General features: G+C 42.1%; 1 protein-coding gene across 1 annotated transcript in view; it reads right to left on the reverse strand.

Annotated features, from left to right (window-relative positions):
• Window positions 1-399: 399 nt before the first annotated feature.
• ZDHHC5 (zinc finger DHHC-type palmitoyltransferase 5) overlaps window positions 400-20,712 on the reverse strand; it is a 58,525-nt gene continuing 38,212 nt past the window's right edge. The window contains exons 3-12 of the mRNA XM_044420803.1: window positions 15,082-15,203; window positions 13,877-14,034; window positions 11,551-11,723; window positions 11,310-11,412; window positions 11,142-11,233; window positions 8,774-8,906; window positions 8,242-8,365; window positions 7,154-7,266; window positions 3,426-4,315; window positions 400-2,094 (exon numbers count right to left, since the gene is read on the reverse strand). Of these exons, the coding sequence (XP_044276738.1) occupies window positions 1,929-2,094; window positions 3,426-4,315; window positions 7,154-7,266; window positions 8,242-8,365; window positions 8,774-8,906; window positions 11,142-11,233; window positions 11,310-11,412; window positions 11,551-11,723; window positions 13,877-14,034; window positions 15,082-15,203 (2,074 nt within the window). The 3' untranslated portion in view covers window positions 400-1,928. The remainder of the gene's footprint in view (window positions 2,095-3,425; window positions 4,316-7,153; window positions 7,267-8,241; window positions 8,366-8,773; window positions 8,907-11,141; window positions 11,234-11,309; window positions 11,413-11,550; window positions 11,724-13,876; window positions 14,035-15,081; window positions 15,204-20,712) is intronic.

Raw genomic sequence — 20,712 nt, forward strand, 5'->3', positions numbered from 1 at the left:
CTCTCCCAATATAAACAGTAGCTGAGCTGATGGGACTTTTTGTCAGGACCACAAGGAGGGAGAGGGTGAACCTCCCCGTTCCTAGCCTACCATACTTCTGATGTGGTTTTTCCCATCCCATCAGGCCTATTAACACAAAACAGAAGTGAACATTGTTTCCACCCAATTATTGGGATGGGGAATCTAGTCATTAATTTGCTTTCTCAAAGAATATCTTGCCGTTTATATTCTAGCTCAGTGCTTAGAATGTAGATGAAGGAATAAACATGACCTGAGAAAGCCGTTCACATCAATGGAATTCTGGCCAGAAGCTCACTATCCTGCACTGAATCATTACTGAAGCGAACCACCACATCCTCTCCCTTTCCCCAGTTACAAAACAAAAACTACACAAGCATGGAGGGAGTGGCTCATTATATTTTTTATTCCTCATTTTAAAATGGCTAGTCATAATAAAAATAAAAGTGTGGCTCAGTGGAGACCACAGTTAAGATATTGCCATAGAGAAAGAGTCAGTAGCGACTAGAGATTGTTGGATTCCCGGGTTGCTCTGATTTTTACTTTCATAGGCATGGATAGACATTTTTGGCATATGGAAAAATATTGCTTTTTGGTTTGTTTTTTTCCTCTTCTTTCTCTTGCCCAGTTTGTGAAGAAAGAACTGTGACACCACAATAAATCAATAAGGAGCAATTCATAAAAGCAATGTAAAAAAGCAGGGGAAACCACCTGGGGGAAAGGTTGACTAAATACAGTATTTCCACATAAGGGACCTAGCCCCAATGCTGCTGCCACCCCCCTCCTGCTGCTCAGAACCCCACATACCTTTTCAGGCCATAAAGGTATACAACTGAGTGTACTTGTGTGCACTCATCTGCCTGATTTGCAGGGGGAGGCATGCTTTTGCTGGGAGTCATCTTCTTGAGAAGGTAATGTCTGTCCAGAAGCTGAAAAGTGCTAACAGTTTTCTGAAACTATATCCGCCAAGAAAGGATATGCTCAGATGGAAAGCCTTCCAGCACACTATAGCCCAAGTGAGTAGGATTGCAGAAGACAGGGGCTTTGTATGCTCTTTTCTGGAATGAACAATCCAGAACTCAGTACAAGCCAAACTCATGTCTGGCCACAGGTCTTGGGATGACCAGGCCAGGTCAAATGCAGTGCTGGCATCTCCTCAGTCCTACCTGCCCTGGGTGAGGGTGGGGGTGGCAGCATTTCTTTTGGCCTGCCCAACCCATTCAAAATAAACCGAGTGGCTGATGATCCTCCACACTCTCCTGAACTTAAATGCCCCTGAACTTAACTTAACACATGGTTTCCTCAGGCCTGGCTAGTGGAGTCTGCCTGGGGCTCCCTCCCTCAATATGGGTAGATATATAATTTCTTTTTATACTTATATTTATATATTTATAGATATTTATATATACACACACCCAGTAACTCAGAAGAGGAAAAATAGAATCCGTAACAATAATAAAAAAAATTAAAAATGATCCACTCCTACTGCACTAGGCGAGCGATTGCACGAGGTCCACAATTGACTGTCCTGTTGGTAGCGGGGCAGGCTTCAGCCTGCACCTTCTCCCACAGAGGGGTGCTGATAGCAAGCCCCTCCTCTTCTCTCTCGGCAGTGTGTGCTACAAATTGCAGTCTTGGTTGTTGAGAGGAAGAGGGCAGGCTGTGGAGGTGAGCAAGGCTGGATCCTGCTGTAGTGTTTAGGGACTCTTTCAATCCCAGTTTGTTTCATTTAAAAAGGTCACTGTCCCCTCTGCTCTCTCCCACCCTCCAAAAATCAGATTTGTAAAAAAAGAAAAGGTCCATGCATGTGATGGGCAACCATCTGCTGAGCAAGTTCCTTATTCCTGCTCATCAGGAACAGGATATTTTGGAATCAGCCAGGGAGGAGTTGACAGTGGGGAGACACCTCCTCATACAGAAATCTCATACGTAGTCCCACCCACTCCAGAGACCTTCTTGACTCCTCCACGAGTGGGGCTGCTGAGAGGTGGCTGGCCAGGAGTGGGCGAGGTGGAGCCCAGGCTCTTGGGCTGTCCATTGGACTTGCTGTAGGAGGGTCTCATCTGCACCTCGTCTCTGGGAAAAAGGAAGGATAAAAGGGCGTCAGGAAGTGACCACTCATTCAATGGCAATGGAAATGGAGGAGGTCTCACACTCAGGAAAAGGAAAGAAAACCTTGAGATATAACTTACACTACTTGGGTTAGTAAGAAAGGAACAGAACAGTGGATTGTTAATATCCACAGGGACGGGGCACTATAAACACTTTACAGAGCCAGCAAAGTGGAGTCAAGCATACACCTGTCTAGCGGAAGATAGGATCTTATACACCTAGAACTATTAAGAAAGGTTGCTGCATGTACCCAATACAGTACTCACTGGAAGGAAACAAAGGAAAGAAATGTAGGGCATAAGAAAGAAGCTCCTTGAAAAAGTGACAGGACAGATCATGCTTCCACCATCTTCAGGACAGATGTTTTCTTACAGCCTGTATCTCACCTAGTGATGCATGAGGGATCTAGTTTGGGAGCAGGAATCCATTTGGTTTCCTTGACTTGGTTCTCTGAACTCTGGCCTGTTTTCTTTCTCTACCCACTTCATGTCAAGTAATTGTGAGGGAAGGGGAAGGAATTTTGTCCACAAGGCCACTGTGCAAGTGGAGTTCTGTTTTTACACACATGACTAGTGGGCTCTGCATACTTTGCACAAAGAATTATATATTTTGTGCAAAAAAAGCCACTAGCATCCCCAAGATTTCAAGGGCTTGATCTCAGCTTTACGCATTTCCTGGCCAGAGCCAAGCATGGGAAAGAAGTCCAGCAAGCACAAGAGAATCAGATTCTAGCCTGTTCTTTGCATCCCTAGTCTTACTCCCCACATTATAGTAGGCTCAAGTTTTTCTCACATGAACACGGAGAAGACAAGGAAGTGGAATATACTAAGGGTAGGCAGAAGGAAGGGCATGACCCATGCATGTGAGAGAAATAGTCTCAAATAGAATATTTTTATATATGTGGTAAAAACAGGCAGGTATCTCACAGATGGTCCAGGAATCCTGTACCAGTGACCATCTCATAAACCCAAGGAAAGTGAGGATGCTGAAATGTACACACATCACAAAAAGAAATGTGATGCAATGGGATTTGCCCTGCACTGTACACTAGAGGGTGAGGAAATGGCTTGGTTCACACACTGAAGGGGCAGGAAGGAAAACAGAAGGAAAGGAAGGAGCAGACGAGAGCAGGCACTATTTGTAGATTACCCCCAGCCAATCCTTCCAGATGCTGCTGAAAGGAATCAAAATGATCTTGGGTTCCTCAGTCAGAGCAGTGATGGAGCAGGGCTGAATGTGATTCATCCTCCATCAAGGTACACTTAAAACATGAGGCAGGTGTCACTTGTACTTACTTTGGTGCCAGCAAAGGCTGCAAGGCCACCTCCTCAATCTCTGGGACGATGGCTTGGGGTGACTGTTTTTGGCTGCTGTAAGACACAGATTTGCCCAAGTGAGAGGCTGCAGGCTGGTCTGGTGAGCCCAGTGAACGCACTCTGAGTGCATGTGGTGGCTCCGGTTTGCCAAAGCGAGGTGCCACTGGGCGGGTGAGCGGGTTCTTGCCCAGGGGTGAGCGCTTTGAATCGTCCGAGGAGGAGCTGGTACGTGGGGCATTGCTGGAGCCTGGTGTGGATTGGATGCCTGAGTCCCCCAGTCCTGTATCTTCCTCTTTGGCTAGGGGTGGTGGTGTGGGTGACTGCTGAAGCAACTTCTCCCGTTCCTGCATGGAGGCCACAATGTGGCGTGAAAGATTGTCATAGCGGACGGGTGAAGAATCACGGAGTGGCTGGTGCTTGGGAGAGCCAGAGGTTGGGAAACGACTGTGCAAGTCAGCCTCCCGCTGTTGGGCAATACGAGCTGAAAGGAAAGGAGAAGTGTAACCCATTGGGGGATCTGGCTCTGGACCTGCCTGCACTGACTCAAAGTCAGGGCTATCAGAAGGTGTGAGAAGGCTATCATATGACAAACTCCCATTGCGTGTCTGATTGACCAGGCTCTTGTAAGATGTGGATGTGGTGCCCTCCGAGCGGATGGACTGAAGGTGGCCCAATTCAAAGCCTGTGCCTTGGGCAGACTTGAGGCTGGAGGAGCGGGAGCCACTTGAAAGTGGATCAAAATGGAAACTCTTGCCAAAAGTGGGAGAACGAAAACTCTCTGGCTCCAGGCTTGGCTCAGAGCGGTAACTAGGATTTCGGCTGCTCTCAGCAATGGATGTTGGCTCTTTCAGGCTGTCTCCTCGGTTTAGCTGCGACAGAGAGAAACAGATATGAAAGTCATGTGTAAGTTTCCTCGGCGATTCAGAATTATACCAAAATATGGAGCAAAGGATCTGCTTACCCAAAGTGCCCCATACACAAGGACCATTTTTGTTTTATTACTAGAAAAAATCTCAGCTTGTGCAAGTGCATCACTATCATTCAAGTTATCATCCAATCAATTGAGTTATTTACTTATCAAATGACAGTATAATGTGATAGATAAAGTGTTGGGCCTGGGCATGGGTTCAAATTCACATATGAAGCTCACTGGGTGACACTAGCCCAGTTATACACTCTCAACCTAATCTATTGCACAGGGCTCTCTTGGAAATATAGCAGAATAGATCCATGAATCTCCCTGCCATACAAGCTTCTGTGAGAAAGGCAAGTACAAAAATATTAAGATCTAGGCAGTTTAGGGTACAAATATGCTGACTGGGAAATGTAGGATGTTTTCTGTATAAATAGGCATAGGACTGTATCTTTAAAATAACAATAATTTAATTTAGCAAATTCTATTCTGCCACAGTAGAAGCAGTAACTGCCTTTAAGTTCTTATATGTATATGTCCTGAGCTGGTCCCTTCCCTATTTCCTTCTGGTAATCAAACTCAATTCATTGAAGTCCAGTTCTTTTAACAGATATGAGAACAGCATGATCTCTAAAGTGGCCTTCTACCAAAGCTAAGAAAGAAGCATCTGCCCATGCAAAGAGCTGTATCTAAACTGGAAACTTCTTCTCTGTCCCTCCCTCTCAGTAAAGCTTTTGGGTGGCACATGCTGCTTGAAGGTAAGACAATGGGAACATCAGAGACCCTCTAAGCGGGCAGTTTGTTTCTCACATTGCCTCCTTACTGGGTCAAGGACTGGGTCTCATATCTGCTCCCCCTCCCATCCTGAAAACCCTTCTGCCCTTCCAAAGCAGGCTAGTTCTCATACTCTCCCTAAGAAATTTTACTAGGTAACCCTGTAATTTCAAAGTCCTTGCTCCCCGCTTGCACTTCCACCTCCTCCTTAGAATCAGATGAGTCTATCTGAACAGTTTGTAATGAGCAAGAGATGGGCTCATTCTCTACAGTACACATCAGCACCACTAATGGAAAACTCTGGTGCCTCTTGGTTTAGAAGCAAATCAGGGCCACTCCAAGATAAGGTATTGAATTCTACATACTAAGGTGCAAAGAAGTACATGTGTTTGAGATTAAAGAAAATACATTTTTAAAATGCCAAAAAATGGCTTGGGAAGGACTTCAGCTTCCATACTTAAGCCAAAAAGGGGTCTAAATCAGGGGTACACCTATTTCAGTCCCTCCCCACTCCACTAGGCTCTCTTCAAGCTAGATGACATGAGCTAGGGAAGCCATAGTCAACCACATTGTTGCCCTATACGTCCTGCCATTCTTTATGCTGGGATAGGCCCAGAGAAAGAAACTCAGTCAGTCTCAGGAGGAGCAACTACTTTGCTTGGTTCTGACTGAATCCTTGACTGCTTGCTACACAAAGCCAATACAATCGCTCTGAAAAGAATGCCCCCCACCCCCTCAGTCGAGTGCATGGCTTTGAGCTATGTGAAAAGACTTGGCCAGTGCTAGAAAGAGGAGAGATAACATCTGTCACAAACACAGAATTCTGGAACAATATATTTTGGAATCACATATTTTGCTCTTTGTTTAAATAGAGCTCTCATTTAATATTTTCTGAGTAGTTCTAAGAGGTATCCATTTAAAAGTTTTGATCTTTTGATCAGAAATAATAGTAGAGATTCCTTCAAAGGAGTGAGCCTTGGAGGCCGAGCCCTGTTCCTTAGAGGAACCTAAGGAAGCTCTGGAAATCTCTTGGGCCAGATTAGGCTTGTGGTCCAGACATTCTGAATTTCTGATGTCAATGGACCAAAATCTGGCAGACTGTATGGGACTCTCAATTTAGTCTATAGCTGAAAGCAACTGACAATGGAATTTTAGGATGTCAGATAAAAACTGTCCTTTCCCTTTCATTTTACTTCAGTCTCTATCAACATCACCACCTTGGGCTAAACAGTACACAAGGTTATTTTTCTAGCCTGTCTGGAGCACTCCTAGGAGGAACTAGGAGTGCTAGAATTGAGGTTGAGCCATATTCTAGGATAGGAAACATTTTGTAATAATATATCTGTTGGTGCTCTGAAGGATGGGCATATTTGGATTTTTTAAATAAATCAATACTGATTGGTGCTTCTGCACAGCTTTACCCTGGAGTTTGGATAGCTCCTATATCTTCATGATGCTGTTTTCACAGAAATACCCTCCAACAAATTCTACAGTCTAGCACTATGTGGCATTGGAAATTTCACATAGGTGGACCCTACTCAACTACTTACACTAAATTCTGGGAGTTGTACCAGGGCTTGATGCCAATCAAAGCAAAGGAGGTGAATACTTTTTGCAACTAACAAGTGAAGGTTTTAGTTTACCTAACTTTTATGCCATCTGATAACAATGGCCATACAATGTATTGTATTATGTTGTTAACTCAAGGGACAATGAATACTTCTCCAAGGGACTATATTTCACAAAGAGAATTTGCATTTGAGCATGCAGTTCATTCCAGTATATGGCTTATGAAATTCAGAAGGGAGTTCATTCTTAACTGCCAATCTGAATCTAGCTCCAGTTGGTGGCTTTGGAATTCTAGTAAGAAATAAAGCCTGAACATTGCCATTCCCTGTTACGATGCCATTTAATTTGTCAATCAAACTGAGGCACTGAACCCCTTCCCCTTCCAATTCCTCATCCTGTATGATGTTCACAACCCCACATCTTCACACTCAAGAAGCTAATTTCTCATTACCTTGGCGCTGGTGGAGTGAGGCATTGCAGCTGAAGTGCTGCTGCTGCTATAGCCAGGTCGGTACTTGTACATGGTTGGAGTTGGAGGACTGTCCTTGCCTAGCAAACTGCTGTCTGCAGAGAGAAAAAGAAAATGGACACACACACTCACAAGTGATGTTTCATGCAGTCACTTGCAGCTTTGTCCTGGGAAGTTCCAGGAGTAACTCTCCGAACATTGTACAGAGGTGTTATGTATGGTGAGCAACTGATCCATGAGAGCAAGGCAAGAGCCTCAAGCAGGTGGACACACCATGGAAGTTAAGGAAGTATTCAGGAACTAGGGGGCGTATAACCGGGGTGGAGATGAAATGGAGCAAAAGCAACACTTCCCCAACAATGAGATCACACAAGTAACTTCCAGCCTGTGCATGCAAGCCTTGCCAGTCCTGACCCCTGAGGCTCTCAGTTTTGAGCACTATGGTACAGGAAAAGCAGTGGTACTGACCAGAGAATGCTAATGCAGAAATGGAAAAAGAAAGTGCTAGAAATTGCTCCACATATCACATTTTCTTTCAAGGTGCAGCTTCCTCTGAGAATACTGGAATAACAGCAAAAGCAGCAGGAATCACACCTGCACACAGGGAAGTAACACTAGCTGTTGGTTCCATACTAGCATACTACAGCAAACAAAGAAGAGACCTTTCTCCCCTAGCAACCTCACTTTTTACATACAAAGGAGAACTGATAGTCAGTCAGTCCTCAAATCTTGACAGTTCTCAGCAGTCTTTAAAAGCAAGAAAGTGAGAGATTTAAAATTTGCATACCTTCTAAAGGTTATTCTAGCTATCAGCTTAGCACCTGCCCCAGTACCCAGTTGAAAAAGTCAACTGTATGTTGAATTAGGTAATCCTGCCTTAGTACTGTACCAGCACTACACAAAGCTGCCCTAAGGGTTATTCCAAAAGTAACCAATGCATTTTGCCAAGCAGCCCAGGGCTGTCTAGCATCACTACCTGTATTGTAATTAGGGACAACTCTGCTGACAGCAGGCTGTGGTGCAAGCACAAAGCTGACTGTGCCCTTCGCTCCCTGGCATGCTCTTCTTACCCTCATTGGTGGTCAGAGTTAAATGCGTCCTCAGACCTGTGTAGCGGCTGAGGTCTGGCTTGGGTGGGGGTGGTGGCTCAGCATCAGCAGACTGGCTCTCCGTCACTTCAAGGCTTCCTTTGGACTGCAGAGACAAAGTGCAGAGGAGCAATCAGAAGAATGAGGCAGGACCCAAAGTCCTGAATATTGCCTCCAATTTGACAGAGGTGTAAGTAAGTGTGATTAGAAGGACCTGTAGCTACTTAGCATTTCTGCAAATGTAGTTGTAGACTATGCATGTCTCAGTCGCTGGATGAGAAGAGAAAGGGCAAGTCAGAGTTACCCAGGATACAAAGGGAGCAACTCTCATGTAGCAATAACTACATGGGAGGGAAACAGACTTCCATTTTCTGGGAAAAACTGGAAAAAAAGGAATGGTAACATGGAAGAACAACATTCAAATGGCTCATTTGAGACCTACTCACGTATACAGCAGCACCTTCAAGGATTTGAGAAGACCACTGCCTGGCCAACACTTTCACATTCTCCTCACCTTTGATCTCTTCAACTCAGCCTGGATTCCATTGTCCATTATCTTTACAGCAATCTGTCCATCTGATATTTCTGGCCGTAGGAATGGTGGCCTCACTAATACAGTCTGTTCTGCCTTTGGCCGCCCAAGATACCTAGTGAATCATGAGAAGAAGGTAAAACACTCCTAGACTGAAATGAAGAAGGATGAGTCAGTCTCTCTTGCAAGCTTTGACCTAGCTGAACATGTTTACCTCTCCAGCAAGACAGTCTGAAGCTAGAGTAATGTTTGAGTAATAATCCTCCTTGTATCCAAGGAACTGCAAAGATAGCATTGCCACAAGATATAAAATCCGCTTTTCAAAGACTCCTTCTCCCAAGTGTGTTGTCCACATCATTCCATTGGTATAATGGAATCACACTATCTATGAATTCATGACAAAAGCTGAATGCGATGTAAGTACCACTTTTCCTTCAACTTTCCTGTTAAAATGCCATATTGCCACACTCTCATTTTAATAGTGGAAAAGGGCGTTAAGTTACACTAATGGTGTGACAACCCCTCAAGAACATGTACTTGAGGTTGGTGACCTGTGTGCCAGCATATGACAACACAAAAGCTTTTTATAAGGAAAATATAAACCAAATTGATCCATCTAACAGATTAAGCACATTCTCAGAGTAAAAGCTTTCTTTATGCACTTTGTTTCTTTGGATATGAAGTAAAGATTAAAATTTAAAAAATACTATTTAGCTGTAGCTCAAGGATATAGATACAAGAGAACAATTTACAGCAAGAATAGTGGAGTAATCACAAATTAGTAACTTCATAGTATACCCACTGCCACAACTCTAAAACAGAGTATACCCTACTAAAGATAATAATTAACTAAAAGTGTGATTCACAGAATGATGAACACATTGTATCTGTACAAGTTTCTTTTATATTTGCTCATGTAATGAAAAACAGCTTTTTTCCATACCATTTTACTCTAACAAGGAGCTAGGAAGAATGCACTGAAATACTTAATGCACAGGGTACTGTTAATTCTGAATAAAAAGTGTGGTGCTATTAGATTCTGATAATAGACAATTACAATATAGGAAAGCAACCTATACAGTTAAGTGGCAGAAGCACCCAGAATATATATTCATGCCAAAAGGCAAAGCCAAATTCTAGTATAAGGATTTTGTTTTTCAAAATTTCAGTGTGTTTCAAGGCTTGAAAAGGGAAATTAGATTTTATAGAATTGTGTTAGATACACTATTCAGCATTCTGTGATACAGTCATACAGAGTTCTGTCCTCTCTGATTACACACATAAGTGTGAGGAACACAATAGCACTTTCCAATTGGGTGTATCTATGAAAACATCAAACAGGAATATTGTGTATAATACACAGGTGGTTTTTCCTTAAAAAAATGGATGCCAGGAGAGCTACCAATCTGAAAAAGGTTTGGTTCGGGTGAACAAACTTGGGGGAAGACAAGCACCCAGCTGAAGGCTAACTGTACCTTTATGTACATAAAAGCACTTTGAAAGATACAAAGAAAGACAACCAACATTGTCAGTCACTGCAAAAACTCCTCATGAGGAACATAGGAACAACATTTGGGGTTCATTAGTTTAAAAAAAGGGAAAGAGGAAATATTATGCAAATACGTAAAATTATGCATGATGTAGAGAAAGTACTAACTCTAATCTCTGAATCATCCCATGAAGCTGAATGGTGGAAGATTCAGGAGAAAGAGAAAAAAGTAATTCACAGAAACCATTGTTAAACTATGGGGCAGTATCCAGTGCAACACTACTGCTAATATAAGTTATACTGCACTAGCTTAAGTGATCTCCACCACAACACCAGTAGTGCTTGCTGGTGCAGCAGGTTTCCTGTTATGCTAGCAAGTGTTTCTGATGTTGTGCTAGATGTGGTTAATGCTATTTACATAAACAGTGGTGTTGCATTAGGTATGATTTCCTATGTTATACTCATGACCTGCTTGTGAGCATTGGGTCATTTGACTGGCTACTGTGTGCAGTAAATAGGTTTTTGGTCTGATCTAGTTTATGTTCTTATGGAAGAATATGAATCCCAAGATGACAGCCTTTGTATTAAATTAGCAGGTACTAATCCCACATCGCTAGATACATAGCAGCCTCCCCTTTTTTGAATTGTAATTTATGAGGAGGAAAAAAAACCTCCTATTGATCGAAGACTGTCAGCAAGTGCTTCCTCAACCCACCACCACGATGAACGATCCACATGGATGAGCCCTAAGCATCCTCTTTCAGCTTTCCACTCTTTCATTACCAATACAGTAAATCAAGGTCATCCCACTTAAAGAAGAGCCAGGGCCTCTACAACTTTTTGGGTTTGTGCAGAACTTACCTGGGGGCAGGGGAGCTGCAGAGGACACGACTGACATTCTTACAGCAACCATTGGTGAATGGATTTACCCCACCCCGGAATTTACCTGTAACCTGCAAAAACAGAAAAGTGGTCAAAGGAACTGAGGTACAATTAAGTGAAATACGACACCAACTGTGACATACATACCTGTTCATTGGTAGTTCGACCCCTAGCTACCAGTACAACATGGAATCCTGTAAGGCCAGCTACAGGAATGAAAAACAAACCAGCCACACACATGACAGCCATGCTGCCAAAAAGTCAAGGAAATAATATTCAAGAATCAATAAGCATTTCTTATTTGGAGACTCCCGAACCCTATCCCACTCCCAGCCAGAGGTCCTGTGTAAGGAACTGTTTGTACCCTGGAGAAATAAGGTAAGGATACGTGACAGCCATGCGGATCCCAGAGAGTTCTTCCACTTTATACAGGACATACAGCAAGCCAAAACCAAATACACCCATGATATGTACTGTAAGTGAGAGTAGAAACAGGAAGAAGTAGCGGTAATTGCGCCGCCCTATGCAGTTGTTCACCCAGGGACAGTGATGATCAAACTCCTATCAGTTAAAAGATAAAGAACAAAGTTAGAAAACGTCACTTCCAAAAAATAAGGCTGCAGTACCATGTCTTCCATTATTTCCAGAATCATCCTAAACTCTAGATCATGACTCCATCAAATATTTACTCCAACAATGGGAGCAAGATGGAACCCCTATAGCAAGGGTAGATAGAGTGAATATCATTAACTCATAGATTATGGACTGAAGTAGCCTGGTGACTTATTATCACCTTTGCTTCCTTTAAAAAATGTATTCATTTTTACATGTGTGAGTCTTACAGAAGTGTCCTCAGCAGGAAGAAGTTGAAAAAATGCACACATGCACCCAAATCTTGATAAGCAAAGTGTTTGTAACAACCATCAAACCTTCCTGTCTTGTTCTTATCCAGGCCTCCCAGCTCCCATGAGCAGCACTGAGGAGCTTGACTGGCTTTCTCAGTCTCACCTTTCACTGTTGGATGGGTTGTAAAGTTGCTCAGCTTGTTATAAGTTTGCACAAAAGATTAAATTCAAATCTGGCTTTGTTGCTTCAGATATTTATTAGTACGTCTATACTGCCCTTTTACTAAAAGACCACCAGACATGTCTCAAATATGAAGCAGAACCTTGCTTTGGAAATCCAAAACTTCACAAGTCTCTTGTATTCCCACTGACTATCATGGGAAAATGGGGACAGGGAAGCTCTGTGAAAGATCACTGGGACAACTGGGTATTGGGTGCAGAGCTAGGCTTCCTCCCAGCTGTTTTCAAAGATGCATGCTTTTCTTCTGCCCTACTGAAATGCACTGGAACATCAGCAACACTAATTTTTACACCACCTGCCCCCACACTCTAAAAAATAGCTGAGGCACAAGCCCAGCACCACAAAGGACCCTGTGGGCAGGGGGCCTCTTCAGGGAGGACCTTGCCCCTACCATTTCTGAAGTATGTAGACTGTATTTTTCCTCTTTGATAGCTTTCCTGATATGCTACTTAAAGTAATCCCTGCAGGCACTGACAATGCAAGCAAAGACAACTATGAATGAGCAGGTATCAATGTCACATTCAGAGCAGTTCCTAGGATCTCCTTTAAACAAACATATTGGGGGCTTTGCATGTGGCCAAATGGCATTCAGAGCAGGTCCAAAAGCTTAGGGGCCTGCCTGACTTGCTTTGGAAAAGTCTTGCTTCACTCTGGGAGGAGGTCTGAATACCTTTAACTTATCTCACTTAAATTTATTAATTGCACTTCATCTGAAGCAGATGCAGACCCTTATTCATTAGCACTGGTGAAATGGAGAAAAGGAAAATGGAAAGGCAGAACACTCACATTTGGCTGAATATGGTCACAGCTGGTGTTATTTGAGGTTGTGCACACAATTTATGCTCTGTCCCATGTAATGTTTTCAGTTCATTATGCAAGCCCCTGAGATCAGTGTAAACCTTTGTTTTCCCATATGTACATGCAAATGTTTTCTAGAACATTAATCCCTTGCTACATGTGTGGGTTATATGTATAACTTAATGTAGCACTGTTGCATGGGCACTTCTGCTGAAGTTCCCAGATCAACATGCAGGTTTACTTCTAGATTTGTGGTTGTTAAGCAATGGAGGTAATCTCTGGAGGTAGGAACATCATGTATATATGGGATCAGAGATAACACACTACTTATATATACATGCAATAACTGTGCAATATATACCATATGAGCAGGGCATAGTCTGATGGCACATGACAGAGCATGCATGCTGAATCTAGGCAGGTCTGTCTCAGTACCTGAAGAGGAAACATCCTGGGAAACCTATATATACCACTCTGAATTCCATGTATAGAAAAAAGGTTGATTTAAGTATAAAATAAAAAATACTATATGAACAAAACTCTTTGTGAAGTCACCCTCCATAATGCAATTTATTCTGGACCTCTCTTGCCTCAAGGCAGCATTCTGCAACTGGTTTCAGTTTGGGAAGCCTGAGACTCTGGTTTAAAAAAAAGGAACATGCAAGTGTCTGTCCAGGTCTACAATGCTCAGAATGACATCCTTTCCCAGAACACTCAAGTACACAACTCTCTATACATAGTTGCAAGCAGTAAATACTCAAACTTCATAATTCCTCTTAGGACAAACAAGTCCGATCACTTGGCATAGTTCTCTTCTCCAAGTTTCTCACCTCCACACAGTTGTCGCAGACGCTACAGTGGGAGCACCGTGGGGGCCGATAGAATCTGCATGTTGCACACCATTTCATGCGCACCTGAATGCCCTTTATCTCCACAGTCTTGTACAGTGGAGCTCGGAAGTCATCCTCCTTGTCCTCATCTTCTTCAGCTGACGAAAAAGAAAATCAAAGCCAGTGAACTAAAACAGACCAACATCCAATGCCCCCTTCCACCACAAAATTTTTGTATTCCACAAAATACAATCAGCCTGCTGCTAGCGCCTGTTGTTCTGGTAGAATCTTCTGTCCTTCTCCCAAGCTTTGAGAAAAGGAAGGGTAGTGTTGAACACATAAAGAAACTGTGAAAGCTGTAAAGTCTTGGAGACTCAACAGGAATTAACCCTCACACAGGCTTCCCTTCCAAAATCAGTGGAAGGATTTTGACTGCAAGTTTGTGCTGAGGGCCTTGAATATACTTCAAATGCTTAGGAATTGCAATTTAACATCAGAGTCAATACACCTTGAAACCCTCTCAGAACATGATTTGTGGAAAGTCAGCCAAGGTTTATGAATCCCACCCTTCCTAAATACTGCAATAGCTTGCTTGCAATGGATTCTTAAATCCACTCTACTCTTGCATCAAAATCAGCAACAGTCCAGGTTTCAAAAACACAAGGTTGTTTCATTATCTATTGCCTTGGGAAATGTTTTAAAATAGCTTCTTCCAACCTGGTACAATTCACATGTTTTTATGCCAACTCCCATCAGTCTCAGACACCATGGTTAATGGTCAGTGATGATGAGAAAGGTACCAGATTGGAGAAAGACAATTCCTGGAGCTATCAGTATCCTCCAGGCTTTTTTCAGTGGACAATTGAGCCCAAGAATGGTGACCAACAGTTGCAATTCACTGTACTGGTTCATAGTACTGCAGTGATCAAATATCAATTTCTCACAATGTATTGCTTTAAAGCAGAGGTAGGAAACCTGGCACCCTCCATATATTTAGGACTACAAATATCCAGAGTCTGTGCTGGATGAGTTTTACAAGATTTATATCCACAAAGAAGGGTATCCCCTCCTACTGGAAAAGTTTTGACTACGAAAACCAGGCAAGTTCATGCACTAGATTAAGAGAACTGAAATAACCTTCCCCAAATCAAAACCTTTTCAAATTATCATTGCCTTGCAAGAAGCAGAACAGAAGCATCTCTCACCTCGTGGAAATATGCCTGGATCCATGAAGGTGGCCATGCTGAAGTTGGCCAGCACAAAGAGGAAAACCACAGCATTGTAAATGGGTATGACTGGGGAGATATCAAAGCTGAGCCCTGGGCATCTGCACAAACAAAGGAAAGGTAAGTTAAGGCAAATTACTAGCCTTTTAGCTAAGTTAATTATATTTTGTTTCAATTTCAAATAACAGCTGTAAGGTCTTTTCATAAAATAAAACTGGAAAAGTAAAAATGAAGAGCAACTGATCCTCAATACTCTTATGAATGAGAAATGAAATCAACTTTCTTAAATTCTCTAATGCATGCATTTTCATGGAAGCCCTGTATGACTGAAGATGATCTCAAGATGAGGAAGGATGTGGACACAAAGCATATAGAATGGAGTATCTGCTGCATTTCAATTGTGTCATAGCAGAACACAAGGAGGAGGAAGAGGCTTTTGCCTACTTTTTCAAAAAGTTCTGCACTGGGTAGTAGGAAAATTATATCCTTGCTATTTTTCTTTCCAGGTGCAGCTAGCTAGCATTCCCAAGCTTTATTTTTGTATGCTAACTAAATAACATAGTGTAGACGCATAATCTGGACAGGCTATACTTTCAAACTCTGAAGCAAATGGGAGCCTACTGGGAAAATCATGTCATACCATGATTGGCCAAATTCAATACAGAACAGGTATCTAGTGCTTTCCACAGTAATAAGTATATAGTAACTTTTCTCTTACAGCTGCAACTTCTTCAGTCATACCATGATCAAGACAGAAAGGTATCTGAGTCTGGTAATCCTAGCTTCTTATCACATATGAGCAAAAATAATTTTGCTAGTCTTCAGTCCTGGCTGATCAAAAGCTCTCCCACAATGTCATTCTCATTTCCAGCTAAAGAGGGATACCTACTAGGTAAATTTGCCAGTTACTAGTCACTAAGGTAATCAAATACAGAGCCACTGATGAAGACTGCAAATTAAAGACAGGCTGATATGAGAGGAGGTGGTGGGGTCTTTCAGAAACACAACACTAGTAAGGTAGGAAGGAGCTTGCTCTTATCACTGATATCTTTACCACTGCAGGCGGCATTGCCTCCGTGTTTATGTAAATGAGAATACAATATGTAATATTTGCTTGCTTGAACACTACACTATATGTATGAAGCTGGGAGTTTTCGACAAGTTAAAATCAGATGCAATCCAACTTGTCAAGGAACAGGATGTAGCAAGAAAGAGAAACAGACCTAGCTTGTTTGACCAGAAAATCCATTTGTAGACCCATCCCATATGAAATCTGCAGTAAAAAAATATGCTAACTATAGATAGGAGGGAATGAATAAAGGAACAGCAGGTATCTTCTTAGAACAAGTAAGAAAACACTTACAGTATATCACAGAAGTGAGTACACCCCTCACATTTTGTAAATATTTTATTATATCTTTTCATGTGACAACCCTGAAGAAATGACACTTTGCTACAATGGAAAGTAGTGAGTATACAGCTTGTATAACAGTGTAAATTTGCTGTCCCCTCAAAATAACTGAACACACAGTCATTAATGTCTAAACCGCTAGTAGCAAAAGTGAGTACACCCCTAAGTGAAACTGTTCAAATTGGGCATTATTAACATGGCACCTCAAGGCAAAGAACTCTGAGGATCTGAAAAAAATAATTGTTGCTCTACATAAAGATGGCCTAGGCTATAAGAAGATTGCCAAGACCCTGAAACTGAGCTGCAGCAGTGGCTAAGACCATACAGTTTAACCAGTTTAACAGGACAGGTTCCACTCAGAACAGGCCTCGCCATGGTCGACCAAAGAAGTTGAGTGCACGTGCTCAGCGTCATATCCAGAGGTTGACTTTGGGAAATAGATGTATGAGTGCTGCCAGCATTGCTGCAGAGGTTGAAGGGGTGGTGGGTCAGCCTGTCAGTGCTCAGACCATACGCCGCACACTGCATCAAACTGGTCTGCAGGGCTGTCGTCCCAGAAGGAAGCCTCTAAAGATCATGCACAAGAAATACCGCAAACAGTTTGCTGAAGACAAGCAGACTAAGGGCATGGATTAGTGGAACCATGTCCTGTGGTCTGATGAGACCAAGAGAAACTTATTTGGTTCAGATGGTGTCAAGCATGTGTGGCAACAACCTGGTGAGGAGTACAAAGACAAGTGTGTCTTGCCTACAGTCAAGCATGGTGGTGGGAGTGTCATGGTCTGGGGCTGCATGAGTGCTGTGGCACTGGGGAGCTACAGTTCATTGAGGGAATCATGAATGCCAACATCTACTGTGACATACTGAAGCAGAGCATGATCCCCTCCCTTCGAAGACTGGGCTGCAAGGCAGTATTCCAACATGATAATGACCCCAAACATACCTCCAAGACAACCACTGCCTTGCTAAAGAAGCTGAGGGTAAAGGTGATGGTCTGGCCAAGCATGTCTCCAGACCTAAACCCTATCAAGCATCTGTGGGGCATCCTGAAATGGAAGGTGGAGGAGCGCAAAGTCTCTAACATCCACCAGCTCCAGGATGTCGTCATGGAGGAGTGGAAGAGGACTCCAGTGACAACCTGTGAAGCTCTAGTGAACTCCATGCCCAAGAGGGTTAAGGCAGTGCTGGAAAATAATGGTGGCCACACAAAATATTGACACTTTGGGCCTAATCTGAACAGTTTCACTTAGGGGTGTACTCTCTTTTGTTGCCAGCGGTTTAGACATTAATGGCTGTGTGTTGAGTTATTCTGAGGGGACAGCAAATTTATACTGTTATACAAGCAGTATACTCACTACTTTACATTGTAGCAAAGTGTCATTTCTTCAGGGTTGTCACATGAAAAGATATAATATTTACAAAATGTGAGGGGTGTACTCACTTCTGTGATATACTATAAATGTTTACCTACTGGATTGAAACTCTGAATGGAACAAAGCTGGAAGTGAATTACAGCTATCATCCTTATCTTTAATGGGAGAGACAGACACTAGCACTTAACACATAATTGAAAAAATAGAATACCCTGAAGTCCATCTCAGTTCAGATGAAGCCAAGGTATAAAGCTTGATAGATTCAGATTTGCCCCCGGTAATTAAGTACAAAAGTATTTCTAACCTACTATAGAAAGGACAGGGAAGATATCTGCATTTACACCATAAGGCAAATTCAATATTAATCAATCGTCTTACTCCTTTAAGACATGTTTTTTTACCTATTCAAGTCCATGAAATACTACTTTTTCAGCCTTTCTATTACTTGACTATGTATGAATTGGGATTCTCATCTACATTAGTGAATGTAATTCAGGAGCCTATCAATTATTAATTTGATAAAAGGGTGAAAGCTCCTGGAATAAAAGAGTATATGTTTGCACATGTGATGTTGGCCCAAGGAAATCCATGGTCTCTGAAATACATGCAATATTTTCCACCATTAGGGGAAAAAATATATTGGTTTCTGGCCACCAGGTCTCAAGGAGCAACAAGATCATAGCCATTACATTTAGATTAAGCTTTAGGTAACCAGAATGGGTACAGGAGTATATATAGCAGATTATTGTAACCAGTTATATACATAGCAGCCTCATCCCAAAGTACAACATGGTGCAAGAATACTTAGAAATTTAAGTTTCTTTATCAGTTTTTCATTTTTTATTATTCATGTGTATCATTAAAATACCCAGGAACAAATAGTCTCAACAAATGACCCAGCATCAACTGCAAAACACTTGATTTGCAAAGATAACTATGGTAAGCAAAATCTAGATGTTACCAAAATTAAGGACACCCTGTTTTCACAGTAACTACACAGAAAAGTACATATGGATGCTCTTGCTTGAGTTCCTATGTAAAGGTAAATGTGGTTATACTATAGATCAGTTTTATTACTGTGGTAGCTTTACTATAATATACTAGATATACTGTACTTATGGGCTGTTGGGTTATTTGAGGGTCGCTTTCCCCCATAACAAGTCATGTCATGCTTGGTTAAGGATGATAACACAACAAGTGGTGGATATATTAGACAAATGGCATTCAGCACATGCTATGGCTCAAACAACACACTCAGGGTAAATAAAAATCAATGGACCACTCAAGACAAAGGAGTTAGTTCAAACAGGAAGATAGTGGTCAGATGTATAAACATGCTGGATAACTAAAGTAGCAGCACACATTCAGTTGCCTGCTCTTTTGGATCTAGGATGGCCCAGCGAGTTATTGGAATGCTGGCAGACATGAACAATGAATGTCTTTGGTGGCACTAACTGCAATTGCTGACCATACCATAAGAGTAGGCAGCTGTATCATATTGTAGAAGCCAGTTTCCCCATCGCTGAAAGTAACAGTAACCATGAAACGGTCTGCCATAATGGAATGGAAGGACAGGACGCTCCAGATTCAGCATTATTCATTTTCAATTTCATCTAATTCCTGAAAGTCCCTGGGCAATCCACAAAATAACCTCTGCTAGCATTCATGGACAAGGGTTCTTCAACAGAATGGATTTAAATGGATTTAAAAATGTTTTAATAAATAAATAAATAAATAAATAATAAATAAATGTAGATTCAGGTGCTGTTTAGGACAAAAACATGAGAATGGAATAAATTGGCAGGGGGTTGCACCTGATGGCCTTCATGGCCCCTTCCAACTCTACTATTCTATGATTCAATTGCCCTGGTATACAACCTACATCAGGAACTAGAAAGGAGTATATTCTTCTCTGCTTTTGATACAATAATCTGTGACATCCTTCTGAATTACAACTCTGATTGGGACTTTGGAAACACTGTTTTGCTTCCTTTCCAGTCCTTTGTGAGTTAGTTCCAGAAAGTTGGAAAAGTTCCAGAATGCTGGGAGACTCTTGACACCTTGACCTTTTGGCCTATGTATCCCTCATGATTCAGTCTTGTCCCTCAACCTTTCCCAATATGGTGCTCTCTAGATATTTTGGACTCCTATTATCCCACCATTTGGGATATCATTCCTGACATTTGGTCATAATGCCTGAAGCTGATGCAAGTTGTAGTCTAAAGATCTGCAAGGAACCACACTGGGGAAGATTAATACACATAAAAACATTGGGAGAAATCCGGAATTTGAAAGATATTTGTCTTCAGTATGCTCTCTTCCTCTTTCCTGTCTGATTCCAGGAAACCTGTTGACCCAAGAGTGACTACATAGTCATACACTCCAGCTGTCCACTACTCAGAACACATATTAACCATTATGTTGAGTTCTGGACAAGAGCACAATTTTAGTAATGTTACAAAATTAATGTGCCACTGAATCCTCACTTTTTAAAAACACATGCAATTCTGTCTTGGTAGCAAATCCAAACTCATGTCAAAAGAAAAATTGAGCTTGCCATTCTTTCATTTACAGAGCATTGCTTGCAGTCATTGTTCCAGGCAGAGATAGCAATAAGCTGCTCCCACACCCAGTGACCTGGTATATATCACCAGTACAGCGCCAACTAGTCTTATCTTACTGCTCCATAGTAAGCTCTAACCTGATGACAACACCCATAATTATTAGTTAAGTGGTGGAAGGGAGGGGAAGGGAAACCTGGCATGCACAAAACCAGCTCTGCTCTCTTGACTTTGCAGGAACTCCAAAGTACAAGGGAGCACTGCT

This window comes from Varanus komodoensis, unplaced genomic scaffold (genome assembly GCF_004798865.1).
Source record: "Varanus komodoensis strain SLA01 unplaced genomic scaffold, ASM479886v1 scaffold110, whole genome shotgun sequence".
Classification (NCBI taxonomy): Eukaryota; Metazoa; Chordata; class Lepidosauria; order Squamata; family Varanidae; genus Varanus; species Varanus komodoensis.